Source organism: Engraulis encrasicolus, chromosome 8 (genome assembly GCF_034702125.1).
Source record: "Engraulis encrasicolus isolate BLACKSEA-1 chromosome 8, IST_EnEncr_1.0, whole genome shotgun sequence".
Lineage (NCBI taxonomy): Eukaryota > Metazoa > Chordata > Actinopteri > Clupeiformes > Engraulidae > Engraulis > Engraulis encrasicolus.
In genome coordinates this window covers 55,678,090-55,702,586 of record NC_085864.1, presented here as the reverse complement: position 1 = coordinate 55,702,586, position 24,497 = coordinate 55,678,090, and the positions used below count along the sequence as shown (strand labels likewise).

The following is a 24,497-nucleotide window of genomic DNA, read 5'->3' as shown; positions in this document are numbered from 1 at the left end:
GTCATAATTCCTTCACAGTTCACTCGATTTGGACGCAAACACCCCCATATTAAAGCTGAAAGTCTGCTGTTAATGTACATCTCGTTTGTTTCATTTCAAATCCATTGGGATGGTGTACAGCACCAAAAAGATAAAAATTGTGCAGATGTCCAAATATTTATGGCCCTAACTGTATATAGCCTAATATGCAGACCTACACCTAATATACTGTATATATAGCCTAATATGCAGACCTACACCTAATATACTGTATAGCCTAATATGCAGACCTACACCTAATATACTGTATAGCCTAATATGCAGACCTACACCTAATATACTGTATAGCCTAATATGCAGACCTACACCTAATATACTGTATATATAGCCTAATATGCAGACCTACACCTAATATACTGTATATATAGCCTAATATGCAGACCTACACCTAATATACTGTATATATAGCCTAATATGCAGACCTACACCTAATATACTGTATATATAGCCTAATATGCAGACCTACACCTAATATACTGTATAGCCTAATATGCAGACCTACACCTAATATACTGTATATATAGCCTAATATGCAGACCTACACCTAATATACTGTATAGCCTAATATGCAGACCTACACCTAATATACTGTATATATAGCCTAATATGCAGACCTACACCTAATATACTGTATAGCCTAATATGCAGACCTACACCTAATATACTGTATATACTATAGCCTAATATGCAGACCTACACCTAATATACTGTATATATACGTAGCTTAATATGCAGACCTACACCTAATATACTGTATATATAGCCTAATATGCAGACCTACACCTAATATACTGTATATACTATAGCCTAATATGCAGACCTACACCTAATATACTGTATATATAGCCTAATATGCAGACCTACACCTAATATACTGTATATATAGCCTAATATGCAGACCTACACCTAATATACTGTATATATAGCCTAATATGCAGACCTACACCTAATATACTGTATATATAGCTTAATATGCAGACCTACACCTAATATACTGTATATACTATAGCCTAATATGCAGACCTACACCTAATATACTGTATATATGCAGACCTACACCTAATATACTGTATATATGCAGACCTACACCTAATATACTGTATATATGCAGACCTACACCTAATATACTGTATATATGCAGACCTACACCTAATATACTGTATATATAGCCTAATATGCAGACTGCTCTCTCACTATCTACAACTATATGGCCTTTACCACTATGCAGACCTACACCTAATATACTGTATATATAGCCTAATATGCAGACCTACACCTAATATACTGTATATATGCAGACCTACACCTAATATACTGTATATATAGCCTAATATGCAGACTGCTCTCTCACTATCTACAACTATATGGCCTTTACCACTATATAGACCTACACCTAATATACTGTATATATAGCCTAATATGCAGACCTACACCTAATATACTGTATATATAGCCTAATATGCAGACCTACACCTAATATACTGTATAGCCTAATATGCAGACCTACACCTAATATACTGTATATATAGCCTAATATGCAGACCTACACCTAATATACTGTATAGCCTAATATGCAGACCTACACCTAATATACTGTATAGCCTAATATGCAGACCTACACCTAATATACTGTATAGCCTAATATGCAGACCTACACCTAATATACTGTATATCTAGCCTTTACCAGTATGCATACCACTCTCTAAAACTATCTAACACTGATGTCTGGCACCTGGATTATTGTTTTGTGGACGTCATATAACCTCTCCCACCCACATCATCATCAAAGTAGGGTCAGTCCATACCAATAGAGCAAATAAAAAACAGAATGCTCATTTAAACACTGAATTAAACGCTCATGCACACAGACACATTCACACACGCATTATAGACAAAGCTATAGCATGTGATGAAAATTATGTTTTTTTCTTTAAATGAAAGAGGCATTATGCATGTGCATGACATATGAAATTGATAAACTTGCAAAACTCTTGTTGATTACTAAGTTGTTAATGTTAGAGTCTGGCTTGCCAGGTCAGTGGTGAGTGTGTTTCCTTTGTGAATGTCAGGTTGATGCCCACCTCTGGTCAGCAGGAACATCTCCTCCTCCAAAGTTCAGCCCGCTAACCTTGGACCGGTCACTCTTCAAGGACACACAGCTCGGCACTGGAGAGGGGGGTCTCTCTTGCTGCATGGGGCTGGGACACACACACACACAAATTAGTCCAAACGTTCTTCAAGAATGCTAAAACCAAAATCCTGGAGTGGCCGGTACAGAGTCCAGACCTCAATCCTATGGAGAATCTGGAGTGGGTGCTGACAGTGAGGGTCCACACTTGGCCTATGTGCTATTTGGATCAGAAGAATTTACAATGCATGAATGGGCCAAACGTTCTTTCGTGCAGAGGGTGCGTTTTAGTAGTTTGCCAACTAAACCGACAACAGCATGTCCAAAACTCAGCTGCCAGGGTCCTCACAGACTCAAAGAGGTGGCAACACATTACCCCCACACTCAAGCAGCTTCACTGGCTCCCGGTGAAGTCACACATTAATTACTAAATCTTACTCCTCACATACAAATCACTCAATGCTCTTGCTCCCCTGTACCTCTCTGATCTTCTCCAGCTCAACTCCCAATCAAGGTGCCTGAAGTCCTCTGGTAAAGATCCTCCCCAGGTCCAGGACCTTTGGTGTTGCTGCTCCCACCCTGTAGAACAGTCTACCTAACATTCACCAAGCCCCCACTCTCGCTACGGTCAAAAACCACCTCTCAAAAAGTCACATCTCTTAATTGAGGCCTGTGGTCCCCGTGATTGGAGGACGTGGGATTGGCATTTGCATGGGACTTTTTAAATACTACTGCGTGAAGATGAAAAGGTTAACAGGGACGATGCACATATACAGTAATTGAGCCAGACCTTAGCTACAAGGCCGGTCGCTTGACGGTTAAATATTGCTGCGTGAAGATGAAATGGTTAACAGGGACGATGCACATATACAGTAATTGAGCCAGATTCATCTCTACTCCCAGGACAAGAATTGATGTTACATAAAACACAAGTACAATAATAAATATATATCATTTTCATTTAAATAATACACACTACTGGTCAAAAGTTTGAGGTCTCTCACACTTTCCCCCCAAAATACAATTTCCTGACAGTTAAACGTACGCTGTTTCAATTTCAGTTCTAGTTGAAAATCAGTCTGTTTTGTCATTGCTCTCTGAAATGAATGCATACAACAATTAAGCAATGTGTTGGAAAACGTAACTGTGGAATGAAATAGAAATTACTTAAAATACATGTAAGGGACAAATTCAGATTAAATCAACAGTATCTTTGTGTGTGTGTTCATTGCAACTGGTGTGACAGTCGGGGCCCCTCCGGAGGACAGATTTGGTGGGGGCCCTGGGCAATTGCCTAGGTTTGCCTAATGACCACTGAGGGGTAAAAGCAGAGTAAGGGGGCACATCTGGTATGCCAGATGTTGCCATTGAACCCTTTAGAGGAGTTGTGGGCCTATCAACGAAACAATAATGAAGGTGCCAACCAGAAGACCACAGTGAAGGGTTTACCCCTCTAGCCATAACCGTTTACCAACGCTAACTAGTTAAGGGATTTTACTATCTAGTCCAATAAGCTCAACCTGGTGTAACCGTAGTGGTGAGTTCATTTCCTGTGTGAATGTCAGACTGATACCCACCTCTGGCCAGCAGGAGCATCTCCTCCTTCAAAGCGTACAGGCAAATCCATGGACTTGTCACTCTTCATGGACACACAGCTCGGCACTGGAGAGGGAGGTCTCTTATGCTGCATGGGTCTGAATTACACAAAGACATATTAGTCCAAAGGTTCTTCAAGAGTACTAAAACCAAAATACTGTAGTGGCCTGCACAGAGTCTGGACCTCAATCCCATAGAGAATTTGTTGTGGGTGCTGACATAGAACGTCCATACTCGGACAACAAGCTATATGTATCAGAAGAATTTACAATACAAGAATGGGCCAAACATCCACACATTTGCATAGGCCGCCTGACATTGTGACAACTAATCTCTGGCCAGATCTGGTCCTATGGTCATCACAGGGGCAGATCTAGCCATTTTGGGGCCCTAGGCCAAATATAATCATGTGGCCCTAAAAAATTAGGGCTGGGCAACGTTAACGCGTTAACGGTGCGTTAACTATTGAGGACAATATCGCCCGACAATTTTGTTCACGCTATAACGCAACAGGTTTTTTTTCGTGAGTTTTTTTTTTTTGCCTTTTATGACCGTCGTTCATGGCTTTTATTTTGAAAGCGTCAGCGCGCTTGTTGCTGCTTCCAGTGACTGCTGACAGAGAAGAAGAATGTCTAGAAAAGTCGGCAAAACAAAACAAGCATAGCCTACAGAAGGACGTCAACTTCTGAAAGGACATTTTCGGTACACAGTTCTACAGTCCTCCTTGCGCAACTCTCGAGCAGTGTGTGGCTCGCCTTTGCAGCTCGCAAGGTTAGTCTATTGTACGGTCAGCATGAAAAGGTAGTCTACTGTAATGCTGGCCTTCTATCAGCTGTCAATAACGCCACACGGACTTACTAAAGCCCTGATCAAAATTCCTCACGCAACGTTTTGGTTTCTACATGGCGCTGCGCATGCATAGTAGACTGCATCCACATGGTAGGCAATGATTTCGCGACATCGGCAACCTTGTCAGCATTTAAGATAGTGTTAGTCATGTCAACGTTATTATTACCTTCGCCAGAAGGTTATGTTTTGTTACCTTCGCCAGAAGGTTATGTTTTGACCGCTGTGTATTTATTTGTGAATATGTTTGTTTGTTTGTACTTCGTATAACTCAGACAGAACTGAGACGATTTTGATGAAATTTAGTGGGATGATTGGTCATGACCCAAGGAACAATCGATTACTTTTTGGGAGTGATTGGGTCAAAGGTCAAGGTCAAGGTCACGAAAAGGTCAAAAACGTAAATTGAGCCGATTTTTATGAAATTTAGTGGGATGATTGGTCATGACCCAAGGAACAATCGATTGCTTTTTGGGAGTGATTGGGTCAAAGGTCAAGGTCACGAAAAGGTCAAAAACGTTTTTCTTTGCCAAGCACTATATGCCAGAACAACGTGTGCATGCTGAATTGAATAAGAGGTCAAGACTGGGCCAAAAATCTAATGAAACTAACACCAAAATTTGGAGAATGTTATGCCCCACACTCTGAAGATGGCCAGAAAAAAAAAAGTGGCGTAGGCGAAGGTTTGCGCTCTACCGAGTGCCTGTTCTTGTTTTGAAAGATGTAATTGCTGTCATTAGTTAATTAATGTAAATTAGTCTCTGGTCGCTGAAACATCTTAAATAATAGCGACAGATAAAAGAGAATGTGGGAGAGTCTTTGACAGTGAGAGAAGGCGGGACATATCTCACAGACGCACGCCTGCCTGTTGCCTGTTTTTTTAAGCGACAAGTTTTTTTTTTTCTTCGTGTAGGCCCATGTACACCATCCTAATTTGAGTTTCTAATTTCTACTATATCAGTTTCAGTAGCATACAATCTTAAATAGCCCTTGTGTAATATTGTATGCAATCATTTGTTTCATTAGTAGGCCTAGGCCTACATTTGATTTAGGCATATAGCCTACTATATAATTTATACTGATAGGTTGGCAAATAGCCTACATTTCCATTGTCTGAAACATATCGGTCCGAGATATATTGTATTAGACCTATATAGGTTATCTACACAGTGAATATGCAAATTATTATTAATTATTTTATTTTATTAATTTATAAGATATTTTCATTTAATTTATTATTTATTTTATTTATTTTTTATTTTTTGGGAGTTTCGCGCGCTATGTGATTAATCACAATTAATCACAGAAAGTCATTGAGTTAATGTGATTAAAGATTTTCATGTTTGCCCACCCCTAATAGACATACAATTGTGTGTTTTGGTGATATTTTAGTGTTTTGTCTCATATAGTATATCTTCCATTACTTTATATAAGTGACAAATTAAGATCAAGCCTGTGTGTGTGCGTGTGTGTGTGTGTGTGTGTGTGTGTGTGTGTGTGTGTGTGTGTGTGTGTGTGTGTGTGTGTGTGTGTGTGTGTGTGTGTGTGTGTGTGTGTGTGTGTGTGTGTGTTCACCGCAACTGGTGTGACAGTTGGGGCCCCTCTGTCGTGTGTGCTGACATACTCAGACAACAAGCTATTTGGAACAGAAGAATTTACAATGCAAGAATGGGCCAAAATTCGTCACAGCAGTTTATTTATTATTATTAATGTTAATTCAACCCTTTCATGCAGAATCCTGTGTTTTAGTGTTTTGCCAAATAAAGACCTGGTTCAACAACAGCGTGTTCAAAACTTAATACTACTGTATGTTGGAAAAGTAACTGTGGAATGAAATAAATAACATTGTGTAATAAATTACACTACTGGGGAGTAAAATTCTTAGATTGTGCCCAGGATTGAAGAAAACAAGTTGAATGGTAAAGAGGCCGCCTGACATTGTGACAACTAATCTCTGGCCAGATCTGGTCCTATGGTCATCACAGGGGCAGATCTAGACATTTTGGGGCCATAGGCCAAATATAAATATGTGCCCCTAAAGTCATTACATAGATATACTGTATTTGTGTGCTTTGGTGATATTTTAGTGTTTTGTCTCATATTTATCTTCCATTACTTTATATAAGTGACGAGTTAAGATCAAGCCTGTTTGTGTGTGTGTGTGTGTACACCGCAACTGGTGTGACAGTTGGGGCCCCTCTGGAGGACAGATTTGGGGGGGGAACTGGGCAATTGCCTAGGTTTGCCTAATGACCACCGAGGGGTAAAAGCAGAGTAAGGGGGCACATCTGGTATGCCAGGCGTTGCCATTGAGCCTTTTAGAGGAGTCATGGGCCTATCAACGAAACAATAATGCAGGTGCCCACCAGAAGACGACAGTGAAGGGTTTACCCCTCTAGCCATAACTGTTTACCAATGCTGACTAGTTAAGGCATGGGTTCCCAAACTAAGGCCCGCGGGCCGCCTGGCCTCTTTGACTGGCCCTCCACCTCTCTGCAACTAGTTGCAAAAATTAAAAAAAAAAAAAAAAAAAAAAAAAAAGTTTTTTATATATTTTTTATTTGGTTTTAGATAACACTAAAATATTTGTATTAACCATTTATAAATATTTATATAATTGCATGTATTATTTTTTTGATTTATCGTTATGACCGAATTTCTGCCACCTCACTGATCGAGGAAGTCATGCGCAGAGAATAGCAGCAGTTGAACAGCAGTGCAATGGCGTGCAGTAAAGTGAGGAAAATTGATCGCGAGTGTCGGGTTTTTAATGAACAATGGACCAGGGATTATTTTTTTGTTCCATGGAAGGATCGTGCCATTTGTATTATATGTAGCCTAAAGAAAACGTGTCCGTGTTTAAAGAATACAACATTCGCCGCCATCACGACACCCGTCACAAGGAGTATGCTAGCTTGAAAGGGGCAGCGAGAGATGACAAAGTTCGGCGACTGAAAGGTGGGCTAGCAGCTCAGCAGGATGCCCTGCTCCGTCAATCACGGGCCAACCTGGCTGCTGTCCGAGACAGCTACAAAGCAGCTAACCTACTGGCTATTCACGGCAAGCCGTTCACGGACGGTGAATTCGGGAAGGCTATGATGCTGGCTGTGTCTGAGGAAGTGTGCCCCGAGAAGACGGATACCTTCAGAGGGGTGAGTCTCTCGGCACAAAGCATGACTAGGCGAATTGAGGAGATGGGGGAAAACGTCCTTGACCAACTCAGAGAGAAAGCGAAAGATTTTGTTTTTTTGCTTTAGCCATGGATGAGAGTAATGACGTGCAGGACACGGCACAGCTCTTGATTTTTATCCGTGGTGTTAACGCTCGTTTCGAGGTATCAGAGGAGCTAGCATCTCTGAACAGTTTAAAAGGGACAACAACGGGTGAAAACATATTCGCCGAAGTTTGCAAAACAATGGACGAGCTTGGTCTGCAATGGAGGAAGTTTGCCAGTGTTACAACAGATGGTGCGCCTTGCATGGTCGGATCGACAAGGGGGCTAGTAGGGCGCTTGAACGGCGAGTTCGAGGAGCGAGGTCTCGCTCCACCGATTCAAGTTCACTGCTTGATCCACCAGCAAGCGCTGTGCTGCAAAGTGTTGAAGTGGGCGTCTGTGATGAAGGTGGTCGTGCAGTGTGTCAACTACATCCAGAAAAACGGGCTGAAACACAGGCAGTTCCAGGCCTTTCTCTTCGAGTTGGGGTCTGCCTACCAGGATGTGCTGTACTACACCGAAATCCGATGGTTAAGTCGAGGCAAAGTATTGCGCCGTTTCTACGACCTGCTGCCCGAAATTGATACCTTCCTCCAGTCTAAAGGTGAAACGGTACAGGAGCTGACGGACCCGGGGTGGAAATGGGACCTCGCGTTTTTAACTGATGTGACTGAAGTGTTGAACCACCTCAACCTACAGCTCCAAGGCAAAGGGAATCTCATCAGTGACATGTATTCCCACATAAAAGCATTCGAGGTCAAACTGCAGCTCCTTCTGCGACAGGTCCAAAAGCTGGACTTCACACATTTCCCTGCCACCCAAATGTACTCCGCCGAGAAGAAACCAGCTGCCCCTTTCCCTGTTGCGAAGTGCAAGAATGCCCTGGAGATGCTGCAGCGAGAGTTCAGTGTGCGCTTCCGCGAGCTTCATGTCCACAACAAAGACATACGTCTGTTCCAGAACCCGTTTGCTGCTGACATAGACGACGCACCTCCCTCTCTTCAGTTTGAACTAGCCGAGCTGCAGAATTGTGATGTCCTTAAAGACGCATTCAAGCCTGACAGCCTACTTGAGTTCTATGCTGCTCTACCAGAGTGCACATACCCAAACATCAAACAACATGCTCTGAGGATGTGCACCGTATTTGGCAGCACCTACACGTGTGAGCAGACGTTTTCCCGCATGAAGCAAATAAAAAATCCAACGAGGAACAGACTCTCAGATGAGCATTTGCATCAAACTTTGAGACTGGCAACTACTAGGCTACACCCAGACATCGGACTTCTCGCCAGCCAGAAGCAGGCACACAGTTCACACTGATAGGTAAATATACTGATTTTAACTATTACAATGTTATGTGGCTGTAAACATGCATATAAACACGGACTATGCTTTTTGATGAAATATTATTGTTTTCATTGCATGTTAATGAATAATGCTACTCTGTGGCCTATTTGTAAAATCACATCAAGGAACAACAGGCAGCATATTTAGAATTATGATTCAACTGAATGTGTCCAATCTCATCCCTTTATGCCAGGTTTCCAGGCAGCAAGAGAGGGGACTGCAACTGCTGACCTCAAAGATCACTGCCCATCACTTACCTGCCCATCCATCCTTCATCCCACCTTGGTTACAGCAAGTACAAATTCACTGCACATATTGCTGACTTCTGTTACTCTGTTATTCTGTTACTCTCTTCCGAGTGCATATTGCTCTGTCTCTCCTCTCCTCTCTCTCTCTCTCTCTCTCAGCATCTCTCTCTCTCTCTCAGCATCTCTCTCAGCATCTCTCTCTCTCTCTCTCTCTCTCTCTCTCTCTCTCTCTCTCTCTCTCTCTCTGCACTGCCCCTCATCTCAATCTCCTATTTCAAAGGGTTATAAATCACTGTTTTAGGTTTGTTGATATAATGGTCATGGCAAACTTTGTTTTATATATTATTATTGGTCAAATTGATTTAATGATCTACATGTGAGCTATTATAGAGCAATGAAGTTCTGTTTGTTGTTGCTCTTTCTGTAATTTAATTGTTTTTCAATGCATTCAGTTTATTTGACCTGTATGATGCACTTAATTATAACTTATCAATAGGCCTTCCTACAGTTTGTAATTTTCACTAACCTAGTGTGAATGACCAGAAGTTTCTTGTCTTGATAGTTTCTCATCTCACTGAAAGTTAAACAGGCCTTCCCTTTCTCTTGTATCACTCATAAACTCAATCACCATATTTTCCTAACCTTTCCCTGCTATTTTTACATGGTTGTTATTAGAAAATAAAAGGAATACCTGTGGTATTTCAAATTGGAAAAACGTGAAGAACTCACTTCTTTTGTAAATCACTTGTAATGATGAACTATTTTGTGCTTGAAATTATGGCTATAACTGGCCGTGGCCGAGTATACAGCCCATATGATTGATCCCGGCCCCCCAACACAGTCAGGAACGATAATGTGGCCCCCAGAGAAAAAAGTTTGGGGACCCCTGAGTTAAGGGATTGTTCTGTCTAGTCCTATTAGCTCAACCTGGTGAAACTGTAGTGGTCAGTTTCATGGGCGTAATTTTAGAGGGGGGATGGTGGGGACATGTCCATGCCACTTTTGAGATAAACCTAGCTTGTCCCCACCACTTTTTCACATATATAATGCAGAAAAAGCATACCTGGACAATTAGCCATATTAATGTCCCCACCACTTTTCGAGCCAAACCTACACCTTTGGTCAGTTTATTTCCTGTGTGAATGTCAGTCTGATACCCACCTCTGACCAGCAAGAACATCTCCTGCTCCAAAGCGAAGAGGCTTATCCATGGACCGGTCACTCTTAATGGACACACAGCTTGGCACTGGAGAAGGGGGTCTCTTAAGCTGCATGGGGCTGGATCACACAAAAACAAAGAAGTCCAAAAGTTCTTCAAGAGTACTAAAACCAAAATCACACTCGGACTACATGCTAATTGGAACAGAAAAAAATACAATGCAAGAATGGGCCAAACGTCCTCACAGGATTTCATTGGTTTATTTATGTTTATTTAAAGGCACACTGTGTAAGATTTTTAGTGATTTATTTCCAGAATTCATAATACCCATTCACTAATGTTACCTGTTTCATGAATACTTACCACCACCATCACATTCTAAGTATTCAATATGACTGGGAAAATTGCACTTTTCATACATGAAGAGGGGGATCATCTCCATGGTCTGCCATTTTGAATTTCCAAAAATAGCTATTTTTAGCTACAAAAATGACTTTACTTGGGCCATACTACAAAATATTTGTTTATTACTTGGTAAACTTTCATGAAAAGATCAAATTAGGCAACCCAGTTTCAATGAGAAGCATAGCTGCAGAACCTTTTTTGACTGTTTCCTGCACAGTGTCCCTTTAACCCTTTCATGCAGAGTCCTGTTTTTTAGAGTTTTGCCAAATAAAGACCTGGTTCAACAACAGCATGTCCAAAACTTAATATATATGTTGGAAAATTAACCGTGGAATGAAATACATAACATAGTGCAATAAATTACAATAGTGGGGGGAAAAACTCTTAGATTGTGTCCAGGATTGGAGAATGCAAGTTGAATGGTAAAGAGGCCGCCTGACATTGTGACAACTAATCTCTGGCCAGGTCTGGTCCTATGGTCAGCACAGGGGCAGATCTAGCCATTTTGGGGCCCTAGGCCAAATATAAATATGTGGCCCTAAAAGTCATTACATAGGCCTATATACAAAATTATGTGTTTTGGTGATAGTTTAGTGTTTTGTCTCATATATATCTTCCATTGCTTTATATAAGTCACAAGTAAAGATCAAGCCTATTTATGTGTGTGTTCACCGCAACTGGTGTGACAGTTGGGCCCCCTCTGGAGGACAGATGTGGTGGGGGCCTTGGTCAATTGCCTAGGTTTGCCTAATGGCCACCGAGGGGTAAAAGCAGTGTAAGGGGCACATCTGGTATGCCAGGTGTTGCCATTGAGCCCTTTAGAGGAGTTATGGGCCCATCAACGAAACAATAATGAAGGTGCCCACCAGAAGACCACAGTGAAGGGTTTACCCCTCTAGCCATAACTGTTTACCAATGCTGACTAGTTAAGGGATTGTACTATCTAGTCCTATTAGCTCAACCTGGTGAAACTGTAGTGGTCAGTTCATTTCCTGTGTGAATGTCAGACTGATACCCACCTCTGACCAGCAGGAACATCTCCTGCTCCAAAGCGAAGAGGCTGCTCCATGGACTGGTCACTCTTCATGGACACACAGCTCGGCACTGGAGAAGGGGGTCTCTTAAGCTGCATGGGGCTGGATCACACACATACAAAGTAGTCCAAAAGTTCTTCAAGAGTACTAAAACCAAAATCACACTCGAACTACATGCTATTTGGAACAGAAGAATTTACAATGCAAGAATGGGCCAAACGTCCTCACAGGATTTCATTGGTTTATTTATGTTTATTTAAAGGTACACTGTGTAAGATTTTTAGTCATTTATTTCCAGAATTCATAATACCCATTCACTAATGTTACCTTTTTCATGAATACTTACAACCACCATCAAATTCTAAGTATTCAATATGACTGGAAAAATTGCACTTTTCATACATGAAAAGGGGGATCTTCTCTATGGTCCGCCATTTTGAATTTTCAGAAATAGCTATTTTTAGCTACAAAAATGACTTTACTTGGGCCATACTACAAAATATTTGTTTATTACTCTGTAAACTTTCATGAAAATATCAAATTAGGCAACCCAGTTTCAATGAGAAGCATAGCTGCAGTACCTTTTTTTGACCGTTTCCTGCACAGTGTCCCTTTAACCCTTTCATGCAGAGTCCTGTTTTTTATGGTTTTCCAAATAAAGACCTGGTTCAACAACAGCATATCCAAAACTTTATAAGTATGTTGGAAAATAACTGTGGAATGAAATAGATAACATTGTGCAATAAATTACAATATTGGGGAGTAAAACTCTTAGGTTGGGCCCGGGATTGGGGAATGCAAGATGAATGGTAAAGAAGCCGCCTGACATTGTGAGAACTAATCTCTGGCCAGATCTGGTCCTATGGTCAGCACAGGGGCAGATCTAGCCATTTTGGGGCCCTAGGCAAAATATAAATACATGGTCCTAAAAAGTCATTACATAGGCCTATATACAAAATTATGTGTTTTGGTGATAGTTTAGTGTTTTGTCTCATATATATCTTCCATTGCTTTATATAAGTCACAAGTAAAGATCAAGCCTATTTATGTGTGTGTTCACCGCAACTGGTGTGACAGTTGGGCCCCCTCTGGAGGACAGATTTGGTGGGGGCCCTGGGCAATTGCCTAGGTTTGCCTAATGACCACCGAGGGGTAAAAGCAGAGTAAGGGGGCACATCTGGTATGCCAGGCATTGCCATTGAGCCTTTTAGAGGAGTCGTGGGCCTATCAACGAAACAACAATGAAGGTGCCAACCTGAAGACCCCAGTGAAGGGTTTACCCCTCTAGCCATTGCCGTTTACCAATGCTGACTAGTTAAGGGATTGTACTATCTAGTCCTATTAGCTCAACCTGGTGAAACTGTAGTGGTCAGGATATTTCCTGTGATCAGACTGATACCCACCTCTGACCAGCAGGAACATCTCCTGCTCCAAAGCGAAGAGGCTGCTCCATGGACCGGTCACTCTTAATGGACACACAGCTTGGCACTGGAGAAGGGGGTCTCTTAAGCTGCATGGGGCTGGATCACACAAAAACAAAGAAGTCCAAAAGTTCTTCAAGAGTACTAAAACCAAAATCACACTCGGACTACATGCTAATTGGAACAGAAAAAAATACAATGCAAGAATGGGCCAAACGTCCTCACAGGATTTCATTGGTTTATTTATGTTTATTTAAAGGCACACTGTGTAAGATTTTTAGTGATTTATTTCCAGAATTCATAATACCCATTCACTAATGTTACCTGTTTCATGAATACTTACCACCACCATCACATTCTAAGTATTCAATATGACTGGGAAAATTGGACTTTTCATACATGAAAAGGGGAATCTTCTCCATGGTTCGCCATTTTGAATTTTGAATTGCTTAGGTTTGCCTAATGACCACCGAGGGGTAAAAGCAGAGTAAGGGGGCACATCTGGTCTGCCAGGTGTTGCCATTGAGCCCTTTAGAGGAGTCGTGGGCCTATCAACGAAACAATAATGAAGGTGCCCACCAGAAGACCACAGTGAAGGGTTTACCCCTCTAGCCATAACTGTTTACCAATGCTGACTAGTTAAGGGATTGTACTATCTAGTCCTATTAGCTCAACCTGGTGAAACTGTAGTGGTCAGTTCATTTCCTGTGTGAATGTCAGACTGATACCCACCTCTGACCAGCAGGAACATCTCCTGCTCCAAAGCGAAGAGGCTGCTCCATGGACTGGTCACTCTTCATGGACACACAGCTCGGCACTGGAGAGGGGGGTCCCTTAAACTTGGGGCTGGATCACACACATACAAAGTAGTCCAAAAGTTCTTCAAGAGTACTAAAACCAAAATCCTGTAGTGGCCCACTCAGAGTCCAGCCCTCAATCATATACAGAATCTGTAATGGGTGCTGACAGAGAGCGTCCATACTCGAACTACATGCTATTTCGAGCAGAAGAATTTACAATGCAAGAAAGGGCCAAACGTCCTCACAGGATTTCATTGGTTTATTTATGTTTATTTAACCCTTTCATGCAGAGTCCTGTGTTTTAGTGTTTTGCCAAATAAAGACTTGGTTTAAAAACAGCATGTCCAAAACTAACTAGACTGCCTGTGCAGTCGCCTTCGACTGCTTAAGGTATATCCCCGAAACGCAACGCTTCCAGTCCCCCATCATTCCTACCACTCCCGTCCACCTTTTCATAAACGTATATGATAAATACAAAATATTAAAGAAATATATTTAATATCTATACATAGATCAATGACGTGCATAGGCTTAAAACCAAATGACTATTGTGAAAATGAAGCAAAAAAAATGGGCAAATGGTAACACTGTTTTAATGGTTCACTATTACAGTGAATATACCACATTAGGTACAGTGTAATAACCATTGTAACAATATTTAATACCATGTAATACCAGTGTAACACCATGTACCAATTTTGTACTACATCATGTATTTTTGTGTAAGTGGTATTGCATGGTATTGCATATTGTTACGCTGGTATTACACTAGTATTACATGGTATTAAATATTGTACACTGGTTATTACACTGTACCTGGTATTGCATATTGTTACACTGGTATTACACTAGTATTACATGGTATTAAATATTGTTACACTGTACCTAATATGGTAGATTCACTGAAATGGTGAACTGTTAAAATAAGGTAGTACCGGGCAAATCAATCCACCAGTCAGAAGTTATGGGCCAAATAAAAATTCCGCCAGTTTGAAACTGTTGACCTCCAAACTCAAATCAGTTCATGAACCTACCCTAGAGCATTAACACACCAAATCTGGGACAAATCCATCCGACTGGTCAGATTTTGTGAACCAAACAAAAATTCGGCCATCTTGAATTCAGCCATCTTGAAAGTGTTGGCCTCCAAACTCGAATAAGTTCATGAACCTACCCTAGAGCATTAACACACCAAATCTGGGAGAAATCCATCCACCCAGTCAGAAGTTATGGGCCAAACAAAAATTCGGCCATCTTGAATTCAGCCATCTTGAAAGTGCTGACCTCCAAACTCGAATCAGTTCATGAACCTGCCCTAGAGCATTAACCCAAAAAAATCTGGGACAAATCCAAACATCCGTTCAAAAGTTATCGCGTTAACAAGAAAGACCTTACGCGGCGGCGGACGCAGACGCGGCGGCGGACGCAGACGCGGCGGCGGCGGCGCACGCAAAACCATTACATCCCAGACGCTCCGCATTTCGGGGATATAATTATATATTTTGGAAAAGTTGCTGTGGAATGAAATAGATAACATAGTGCAATAAATTACAATAGTGGGGAGTAAAACTCTTAGATTGTGCCCAGGATTGGAGAATGCAAGTTGAATGGTACAGAGCCCCCCTGACATTGAGACAACTAATCTCTGGCCAGATCTGGTCCTATTGTCAGCACAGGGGCAGATATAGCCATTTTGGGGCCCTAGGCCAAATATAAACATGTGGCCCTAAAAAAGTCCTTACATAGACTTACAATTGTGTGTTTTGGAGATATTTTAGTGTTTTGTCTCATATATATCTTCCATAACTTTATATGAGTCACAAGTAAAGATCAAGCCTATTTCTGTGTGTGTTCACCGCAACTGGTGTGACAGTTGGGGCCCCTCTGGAGGACAGATTTGGTGGGGGACTTAGGCAATTGCCTAGGTTTGCCTAATGACCACCGAGGGGTAAAAGCAGAGTAAGGGGGCACATCTGGTATGCCAGGCGTTGCCATTGAGCCTTTTAGAGGAGTCATGGGCCTATCAACGAAACAATAATGCAGGTGCCCACCAGAAGACCACAGTGAAGGGTTTACCCCTCTAGCCATAACTGTTTACCAATGCTGAGTAGTTAAGGGATTGTAATATCTAGTCCTATTAGCTCAACCTGGTGAAACTGTAGTGGTCAGTTCATTTCCTGTGTGAATGTCAGACTGATACCCACCTCTGACCAGCAGGAACATCTCCTGCTCCAAAGCGAAGAGGCTTATCCATGGACTGGTCACTCTTCATGGACGCACAGCTAGGCACTGGAGAAGGGGGTCTCTTAAGCTGCATGGGGCTGGATCACACAAAAACAAAGTAGTCCAAAAGTTCTTCAAGAGTACTAAAACAAATATAATGTAGTGGCCCACTCAGAGTCCAGCCCTCAATCATATACAGAATCTGTAATGGGTGCTGACAGAGAGCGTCCATACTCGAACTACATGCTATTTCGAGCAGAAGAATTTACAATGCAAGAAAGGGCCAAACGTCCTCACAGGATTTCATTGGTTTATTTATGTTTATTTAACCCTTTCATGCAGACTCAAAAACAGCATGTCCAAAACTAAATATATATTTTGGAAAAGTAACTGTGGAATGAAATAGATAACATTGTGCAATAAATTACAATAGTGGGGAGTAAAACTCTTAGATTGTGCCCAGGATTGGAGAATGCAAGTTGAATGGTACAGTGGCCGCCTGACATTGTGACAACTAATCTCTGGCCAGATCTGGTCCTATGGTCATCACAGGGGCAGATCTAGCCATTTTGGGGCCCTAGGCCAAATATAATAATCGGGCCCACAAAAGTCATATCTTTATATAGACATGGAATTCTGTGTTTGTTGCTATTTTAGAGTTTTGTCTCATATATATCTTCGATTACTTAACATAAATGACAAATTAAGATCAAGCCTATTTGTGTTTGTGTTTGTTCACCGCAACTGGTGTGACAGTTGGGGCCCCTCTGGAGGATAGATTTGGTGGGGGGCCTGGGCAATTGCTTAGGTTTGCCTAATGACCACCGAGGGGCAAAAGTAGAGTAAGGGGGCACATCTGGTATGCCAGGTGTTGCCATTGAGTCTTTTAGAGCAGTTGTGGGCCTATCAACGAAACACCAATGAAGGTGCCCACCTAAAGAACCCAGTGAAGGGTTAAGCCCTCTAGCCATAACCGTTTACCAATGCTGATTAGGGATTATACTATCTAGTCCAATAAGCTCAACCTGTTGTAACCGTAGTGGTGAGTTCATTTCCTGTGTGAATGTCAGACTGATACCCACCTCTGGCCAGCAGGAGCATCTCCTCCTTCAAAGCGAAGAGGCTTATCCATGGACTGGTTACTCTTCATGGACGCACAGCTAGGCACTGGAGAAGGGGGTCTCTTAAGCTGCATGGGGCTGGATCACACAAAAACAAAGTAGTCCAACCTTTTATCAATGCTGACTAGTTAAGCTCAACCTGGTGTAACTGTATTGGTGAGTTCATTTCCTGTGTGAATGTCAGACTGATATACACATCTTAACAAAAAAGTAACTTTGAAGGACAAATTGAAGACACATCAACTGAGCATTAATAGTAATGATAATTATTAATAACCTAGCTTTGGCTATCTTAAAACTCAAGTAAAATTGATCTGCCCAAACACATCTGCAGATCAATTCCTCAATTTCCTGACAAATGAGAAAACCTGATATTCCAAAATGCTTCTGGATATGCCAGTATGATATGCTATGATGATAAACAGTTACATAACATTTGGTAAAATATCAGATAGTCTTACGTTTGTACCACCCAGGAATCTGATTCATATTAATGTATGTTTGATCCAATATGCATTATGTATTGTTATAGTAGTGTTGATGGTCTCATCAATGATTCTCTCTAATATCTCAAATTGGCTACTGCATAACGGCATGGTCACAGGCAGGGCTCTCAGTAATGACACCACTGGAGAGACTCTACAACTGTGCACAAAAAAATCTTCGCTAAAAGACCAACCACTGTGATATTCAGCGGGACCTGAACATGATGAGCTTTGACAACTATATAGCTATGTCAGCTCTGTGATCTAATTTAACCTTTGCAGGCAGGTGGGAGGTCCACCAGGGGGGCTATAGCAGGCAATTGCAGGATACCCCATCCTAAAACATCCTTTGGTCAGTCCACATTCCTAATTAAAGGAATTCTGCTTTGGAATAGTTTGCCCCTTGAAATCAAGGCTAATCACAGTCATGGGCGGTTCAGAAGTCAAATGAAGGAGTTCCTAAAGAACAAACAGGTATGTAGTCATGTGTGAATGTGTGTGTGTTGGGTGGACTAGGCTGACTGAGTGTGTGTGTGTGTGTGTGTGTGTGTGTGTGTGTGTGTGTGTGTGTGTGTGTGTGTGTGTGTGTGTGTGTGTGTGTGTGTGTGTGTGTGTGTGTGTCTTTGGCACTGTGCTTAACACATTGAGTACCGACGACGTAATGATGCGTTTTTCACACCCATGCGTTGTATACCAAAAGGTAAAAATACGTTTTTGCATTTAAATATCATATTTTGAATCTACACCCTTCAATGGACAATATATGTGATTTTGGTAGCTCTGTGATGGACATAAATGACAACATTTGCAGTCAAAAGTTGTTTGATTGTTATGATGTTTGAGTGTTATGATTTGGATATTTTAATTTAACTTACCAAGATGTCTGGATGCCAACCCATGTCGCCTATCGCGCTGCCTGCATTGATTTCCCTAGTACGGTCACTGTAGCATGTGTTGTCTCTGACTTCACGCAATAGGTAAACACCATTGTATATCGTGCCTGGAGTATCTTGAACTTTCTGGACTTGCTAGACCTTTACCAGATCCTTGGATCCAAATGGCACCCGAGATGTGATTGGAGTAATGCGCTCCGATTTGGACGTTTGATCCCCAAAAAGATAAGTTTCTGTGTCTTCCTGTATGTGAGAAGCCAGAAGCTAGCATGGCTACATATCATATGGATCGGATGGGCTAGGCTACATATAAGCATCATATCATTTGGATTTGTTGTCAATGTTGGGCTATTATTTCGGGAGTCATCGGGAGCTATTTTACCAAATGTTTCACCCTCTGCATGTGTGCAAAGAGTTTGTGTTCAGTCCACGTGAAAAACGGGGATTTCAAAGGGCATCGATTGCCGGCGTCGTAGTGTGACAGAGCAGGAGGTGTGCTGCCGTATTCGTGAATCGTGCTATGTTGTTGTTTCCCTATTACGATCGGTAGCATGTATTGTGTCTGACTTCACACAATAGGTAAACACAGAGACCATTGTATACCGTGCCAGGAGTATCTTGAACTTTCTGGGCTTGCTACCTAGACCTTTACCAGATCATTGGATCAAAATGGCACCCGAATTGTAATTGGAGTAATGCGCTCCGATTTGGAAGTTTGATCGCCAACCAGATAAGTTTATTTGATTATTCACCCCCATGTTGAACTGTTTTCCTGTATGTGAAAAGCCAGAAGCTAGCATAGATGGCTACATATGGATCGGATGGGCTACATCTAAGCATCATATCATTGGGATTTGTTGTCAATGTTGGGCTATTATTTCGGGAGTCATCGGGAACTATTTTAGCAAATGTCCGACCTTCTGCATGTTTGCAAAGAGTTTGTGTTCAGTCTGCGTGAAAAACGTGGATTTCGAAGGGCTTTGATTGCCGGTGTCGTAGTGGTATAGAGCAGGAGGTGTGTCTTGACGAGCAGGAAGATGCGTGTCAGAGCTAACCTTGCACCAAATTGTGATTAAAACCAACTCGTCCCCTTTCAAACTCGTCACAGTCTGAGGAAGCGCACCCTTCACAAAAACCTCAATATCTCTGATTGTAGCTGAATTCCATGGATACCCGCTTCGGTTTAGCGTGGGTTTACTCGGCAATAAAAGCTCGTAGAGACACACAGTTTTCACCTACTAAGAGGGCAGCGTCTCCACTTTCAAACGAGTCATAACATATTTCAGTGGCCCTATCACATAATGCGCTGTGAGTCTACAAAAAACGTCGAAAAAGGGCTTAGAACGCTGTTATTCTTCGACATAATTCCGTGAGGACTGCCGGTATTCAATGTGTTAAGGTAGGTCAGAAAGAAGAGATAGTATTTTAATAATTGGTGAATGAATGAATGAATGAATGAATGAATGAATGAATGAATGAATGAATGAATGAATGAATGAATGAATGAATGAACTAGAATGGGCATCAGTAGAGCGCAAACCTTCGCCTACGCCACTTATTTCTTTCTGGGCATCTTCAGAGTGTGGAGCATAACATTCTCCAAATTTTGGTGTTAGTTTCATTTAAATCGGACCGGAATATCATAATATTACATTTTTGGCCCAGTGTTGACCTCTTATTCAATTCAGCATGCACACATTGTTCTGGCATATAGTGCTTGGCAAAGAAAAACGTTTTTGACCTTTTCGTGACCTTGACTTTGAGCTTTGACCCAATCACTCCCAAAAAATAATCGATTGTTCCTTGGGTCATGACCAATCATCCCAGTATATTTCATGAAAATCGTCTCAGTTCTGTCTGAGTTATACAAAGTACAAACAAACATTTTGACCTTGACCTTTGACCTTTGACCCAATCACTCCCAAAAACTAATCGATTGTTCCTTGGGTCATGACAAATCATCCCACTAAATTTCATAAAAATCGGCTCAGTTCTGTCTGAGTTATACGAAGTACAAACAAACATTTTGACCTTGACCTTTGACCTTTGACCCAATCACTCCCAAAAACGAATTGATTGTTCCTTGGGTCATGACCAATCATCCCACTAAATTTCATAAAAATCGGCTCAGTTCTGTCTGAGTTATACGAAGTACAAACAAACATTTTGACCTTGACCTTTGACCTTTGACCCAATCACTCCCAAAAACGAATCAATTTTTCCTTGGGTCATGACCAATCATCCCACAAAATTTCATAAAAATCGGCTCAGTTTTGACTGAGTTAGACGAAGTACAAACAAACAGACATATTGACAAATAAATACACGGCGGGCAAAACATAACCTTCTGGCGAAGGTAATGAATGAATGAATGAATGAATGAATGAATGAATGAATGAATGAATGAATGAACGAGTGGCTGGACATGCATATGTAGTTAGTTATCTATATGTGCATGTATTGTCTGTCTTTTAGATTGAATGACTGAATTGAATGAATGAATTGGATAGGATGCTCTTTAAAATAAAAACGTTTTTTTTTATATATATATTTTATTTTAAAAGCCCTTCTAGGGACGGGCATTGTGAATTTGCCAAGGCTATAAATGCTATGATGCTATTCTGTTGGGCTTGCATCGCCTACATGATGTGTATCTGTCCTTATCAAATAAAGCAAACTGAAACTGAATTCCACATGTCCAAGTTGCAGTTCCCTTTCAGAGTACGAAAACCAAGTTACAGTACCAGAGTGCAACACAAAATGTATTAATATAATATTGATAATGTTTTATTTATTTTTTGTATTCTCATGAAGATGCACACATTTATTATTATCATTATAGTAGTAGCAGTGGTAGTAGTAGTAGTAGTCGTAGTAGTAGCAGTAGCAGTACAAGTAGTAGTGCTACCAGTAGTAAGTTAGTATACCTTAGTAGTAGCAGGAGGACGAGTAGTATTAGTACAGTAGTATAGAGTAGTACAGTACTATAATATAATAGTAGTATAGTAGTAGTATGAGGGGTTATGGTCTTACCCCACATGTCCATGTCCTCGGTCTTCTCCTGGACTGGATCCCTCTCCAGGGCTGCCCTCCATCTCCAGCTGCTCCTCTGGAACACACAGACAGACAGACAGACAGACAGACAGACAGACAGACAGACAGACAGACAGACAGACAGACAGACAGACAGACAGACAGACAGACAGACAGACAGGAACAACATTAGACACCACCCAGGTAGCAAAAACCGACAGACAGACAGACACACAGACACACAGACAGACAGACAGGAAGGAACATCATCACACATCAGACTACTGAATAATGACATCACACAGACCAGAGAAGAAAAAAACTCAGTTACTCAGTTTTCTATTTTTTATCAGTTTCTATTACTTTACCATGACAAGTCCCCCTTATACCGGTATATTCCCCAGCATCTCCTCGCACCCCCCCAGGGGTCCCCGGCCCCCACTTTGTGTGTGTGTGTGTGTGTGTGTGTGTGTGTGTGTGTGTGTGTGTGTGTGTGTGTGTGCGCACACGCGTAACATGATGACCGAGTGTGTGTGTGTGTGTGTGTGAATGAGTGTGAACAAGTGAACGAGTGTGTGTGTGTGTGTGTGTGTGTGTGTGTGTGTGTGTGTGTGTGTGTGTGTGTGTGTGTGTGTGTGTGTGTGTGTGTGTGTGTGTGTGTGTGTGTGTGTGTGTGTGTGTGTGTGTGTGTGTGTGATCTCTCAGAACTCCGTGGAAGGGACACGGACCATCAGGTTGGTACGCCTGTGCGTATGTGTGCATGTGCGTGTGAAGTGAACGTGAAAGCCAAACAGGAAAACTCCAACACCCATTGTCATTGTGACACAGCACTCTACAGCACACAAGTGTTCACTGTACACCGCACACAACAAAATTGCATTTTATGCATCCTGCGTTTAGGGCGTCAGATTTGTACCCCTAAGGTTGCTGGTTCGACTCCCGATCTGCCAGGTTGGTGGGGGGAATTACGTAAATATCTCCCAGCACCATCACACACACCAAAAAACTAGAAGTAATGTGCCCATAATGAAGAAACGGTTTATGTGTGCTCATTGTAGTCCCATTACATGTTCCTGGTTTGAAAGGACAGATATGTGAACTTACCTAAGGCCCAGTGGTGTAGTCTACTTTTTTGAAGTGGGTATACTGTATATTCAAGCATTTTTTGAAGTGGGTATACTGTATATAGTTATGCTATTCTAAATAATGGATCAATCAATTTTAAGTGGGTATACTGAAGCCCCTAAAATTTAGAAGTGGGTATACTCCGTATACCTGCGTTCTACATAGACTACACCACTGCTAAGGCCTATGTTTACCTCAATTCAATACAATAATAGCTCCCATGGAAGAGGTATGGGTGTATAGGGTGTAATGTATTGGCTATGAATTCACTCCATACTGACTTTTTTCAATTGCTCATTTGTTGTGTGCAGAGAGAGAAAGAGAGAGAGAGAGAGAGAGAGAGAGAGAGAGAGAGAGAGAGAGAGAGAGAGAGAGAGAGAGAGAGAGACAGAGACAGAGACAGAGACAGAGGCAGAGAGAATGAGAGAGAGAGATCTGACTTTTGCTAAAAGTATGTACGCGCATGCTCTGTGAATATACTGTATGTGCAATGCGTGTAATGTCTTAGTTTTTTCTCTATTCATGTATGTATGCTATGGACACCTTAATTCCCCTCATGATTAATACGTGATAGGCTATTGTACTTTTCTATTTCAGAGAGCAATTACACATGTACAGTATTTCACTGATTTTTTAAAAAAGAACTGAAATTGACAGTAAAAAACCTATAGTGGGGAAAGTGTACCATTCTAAAACTTTTGACTGTTAGTGTATATTGGATTAAGTACTTCTCCTTTCTTTCGTTTGTCAAGTTCATCTACATGGGTGTGCAAAACAGCGGTTTGGAACTTTCTGCAGGAACTGGTTTCTCTTCATGCATGGCCTTATTAGTCAGTCTCCTGGAATGCATTACTACAGAATAGCATGCACACAGAACACATGGCACTTATGAGACGGTGTATTCCTCCCACATACCTGGCCTGAGGTGATTTTGTGACTTATTGGATGGTATGTTGTTCCAACTGCCGTAACACAAGTACTTCAGACCCCCCTGCAAGCTACCATGAATGGGCCCCTGAACGAAAAAAGAGGGCCCCCCACCTCGTATAGGCCCCCCTACCTTGCGGGGGCTGCGGGGGTATACTTTACGCCCCTGGTTGTTCCTATGAACTTTGCCTGTTGATTTACATTTGACAGCTGAGGTGGCCTCACCTGGCACGCTATGCGGATCTCCTGCATTCTGTACATATGAAGCCTAAGGGCACTTGCTGACACTCCCTCTCTGAAAATGATTCATAGCATTGTACTTTGTTTGTTTTTGAATCATGGCTGTCATGTCACCTCAGTGCACTGTCATCCAAGTTGTTTTTTTCCGCAATTGGAGTCACAATAGCTAAATCACTTATTTTCATGTATTTCACATGATCTAAACAGACTAGA

General features: G+C 41.6%; 1 protein-coding gene across 1 annotated transcript in view; it reads right to left on the bottom strand.

The window, feature by feature from the left end:
• Nucleotides 1-2,104: 2,104 nt before the first annotated feature.
• Nucleotides 2,105-24,497, bottom strand: part of LOC134454007 (uncharacterized) — a 102,235-nt gene continuing 79,842 nt past the window's right edge. Inside the window, exons 9-16 of the mRNA XM_063204748.1 lie at nt 17,543-17,627; nt 16,442-16,558; nt 14,170-14,283; nt 13,420-13,536; nt 12,002-12,118; nt 10,580-10,696; nt 3,745-3,861; nt 2,105-2,237 (exon numbers count right to left, since the gene is read on the bottom strand). Of these exons, the coding sequence (XP_063060818.1) occupies nt 2,105-2,237; nt 3,745-3,861; nt 10,580-10,696; nt 12,002-12,118; nt 13,420-13,536; nt 14,170-14,283; nt 16,442-16,558; nt 17,543-17,627 (917 nt within the window). The remainder of the gene's footprint in view (nt 2,238-3,744; nt 3,862-10,579; nt 10,697-12,001; nt 12,119-13,419; nt 13,537-14,169; nt 14,284-16,441; nt 16,559-17,542; nt 17,628-24,497) is intronic.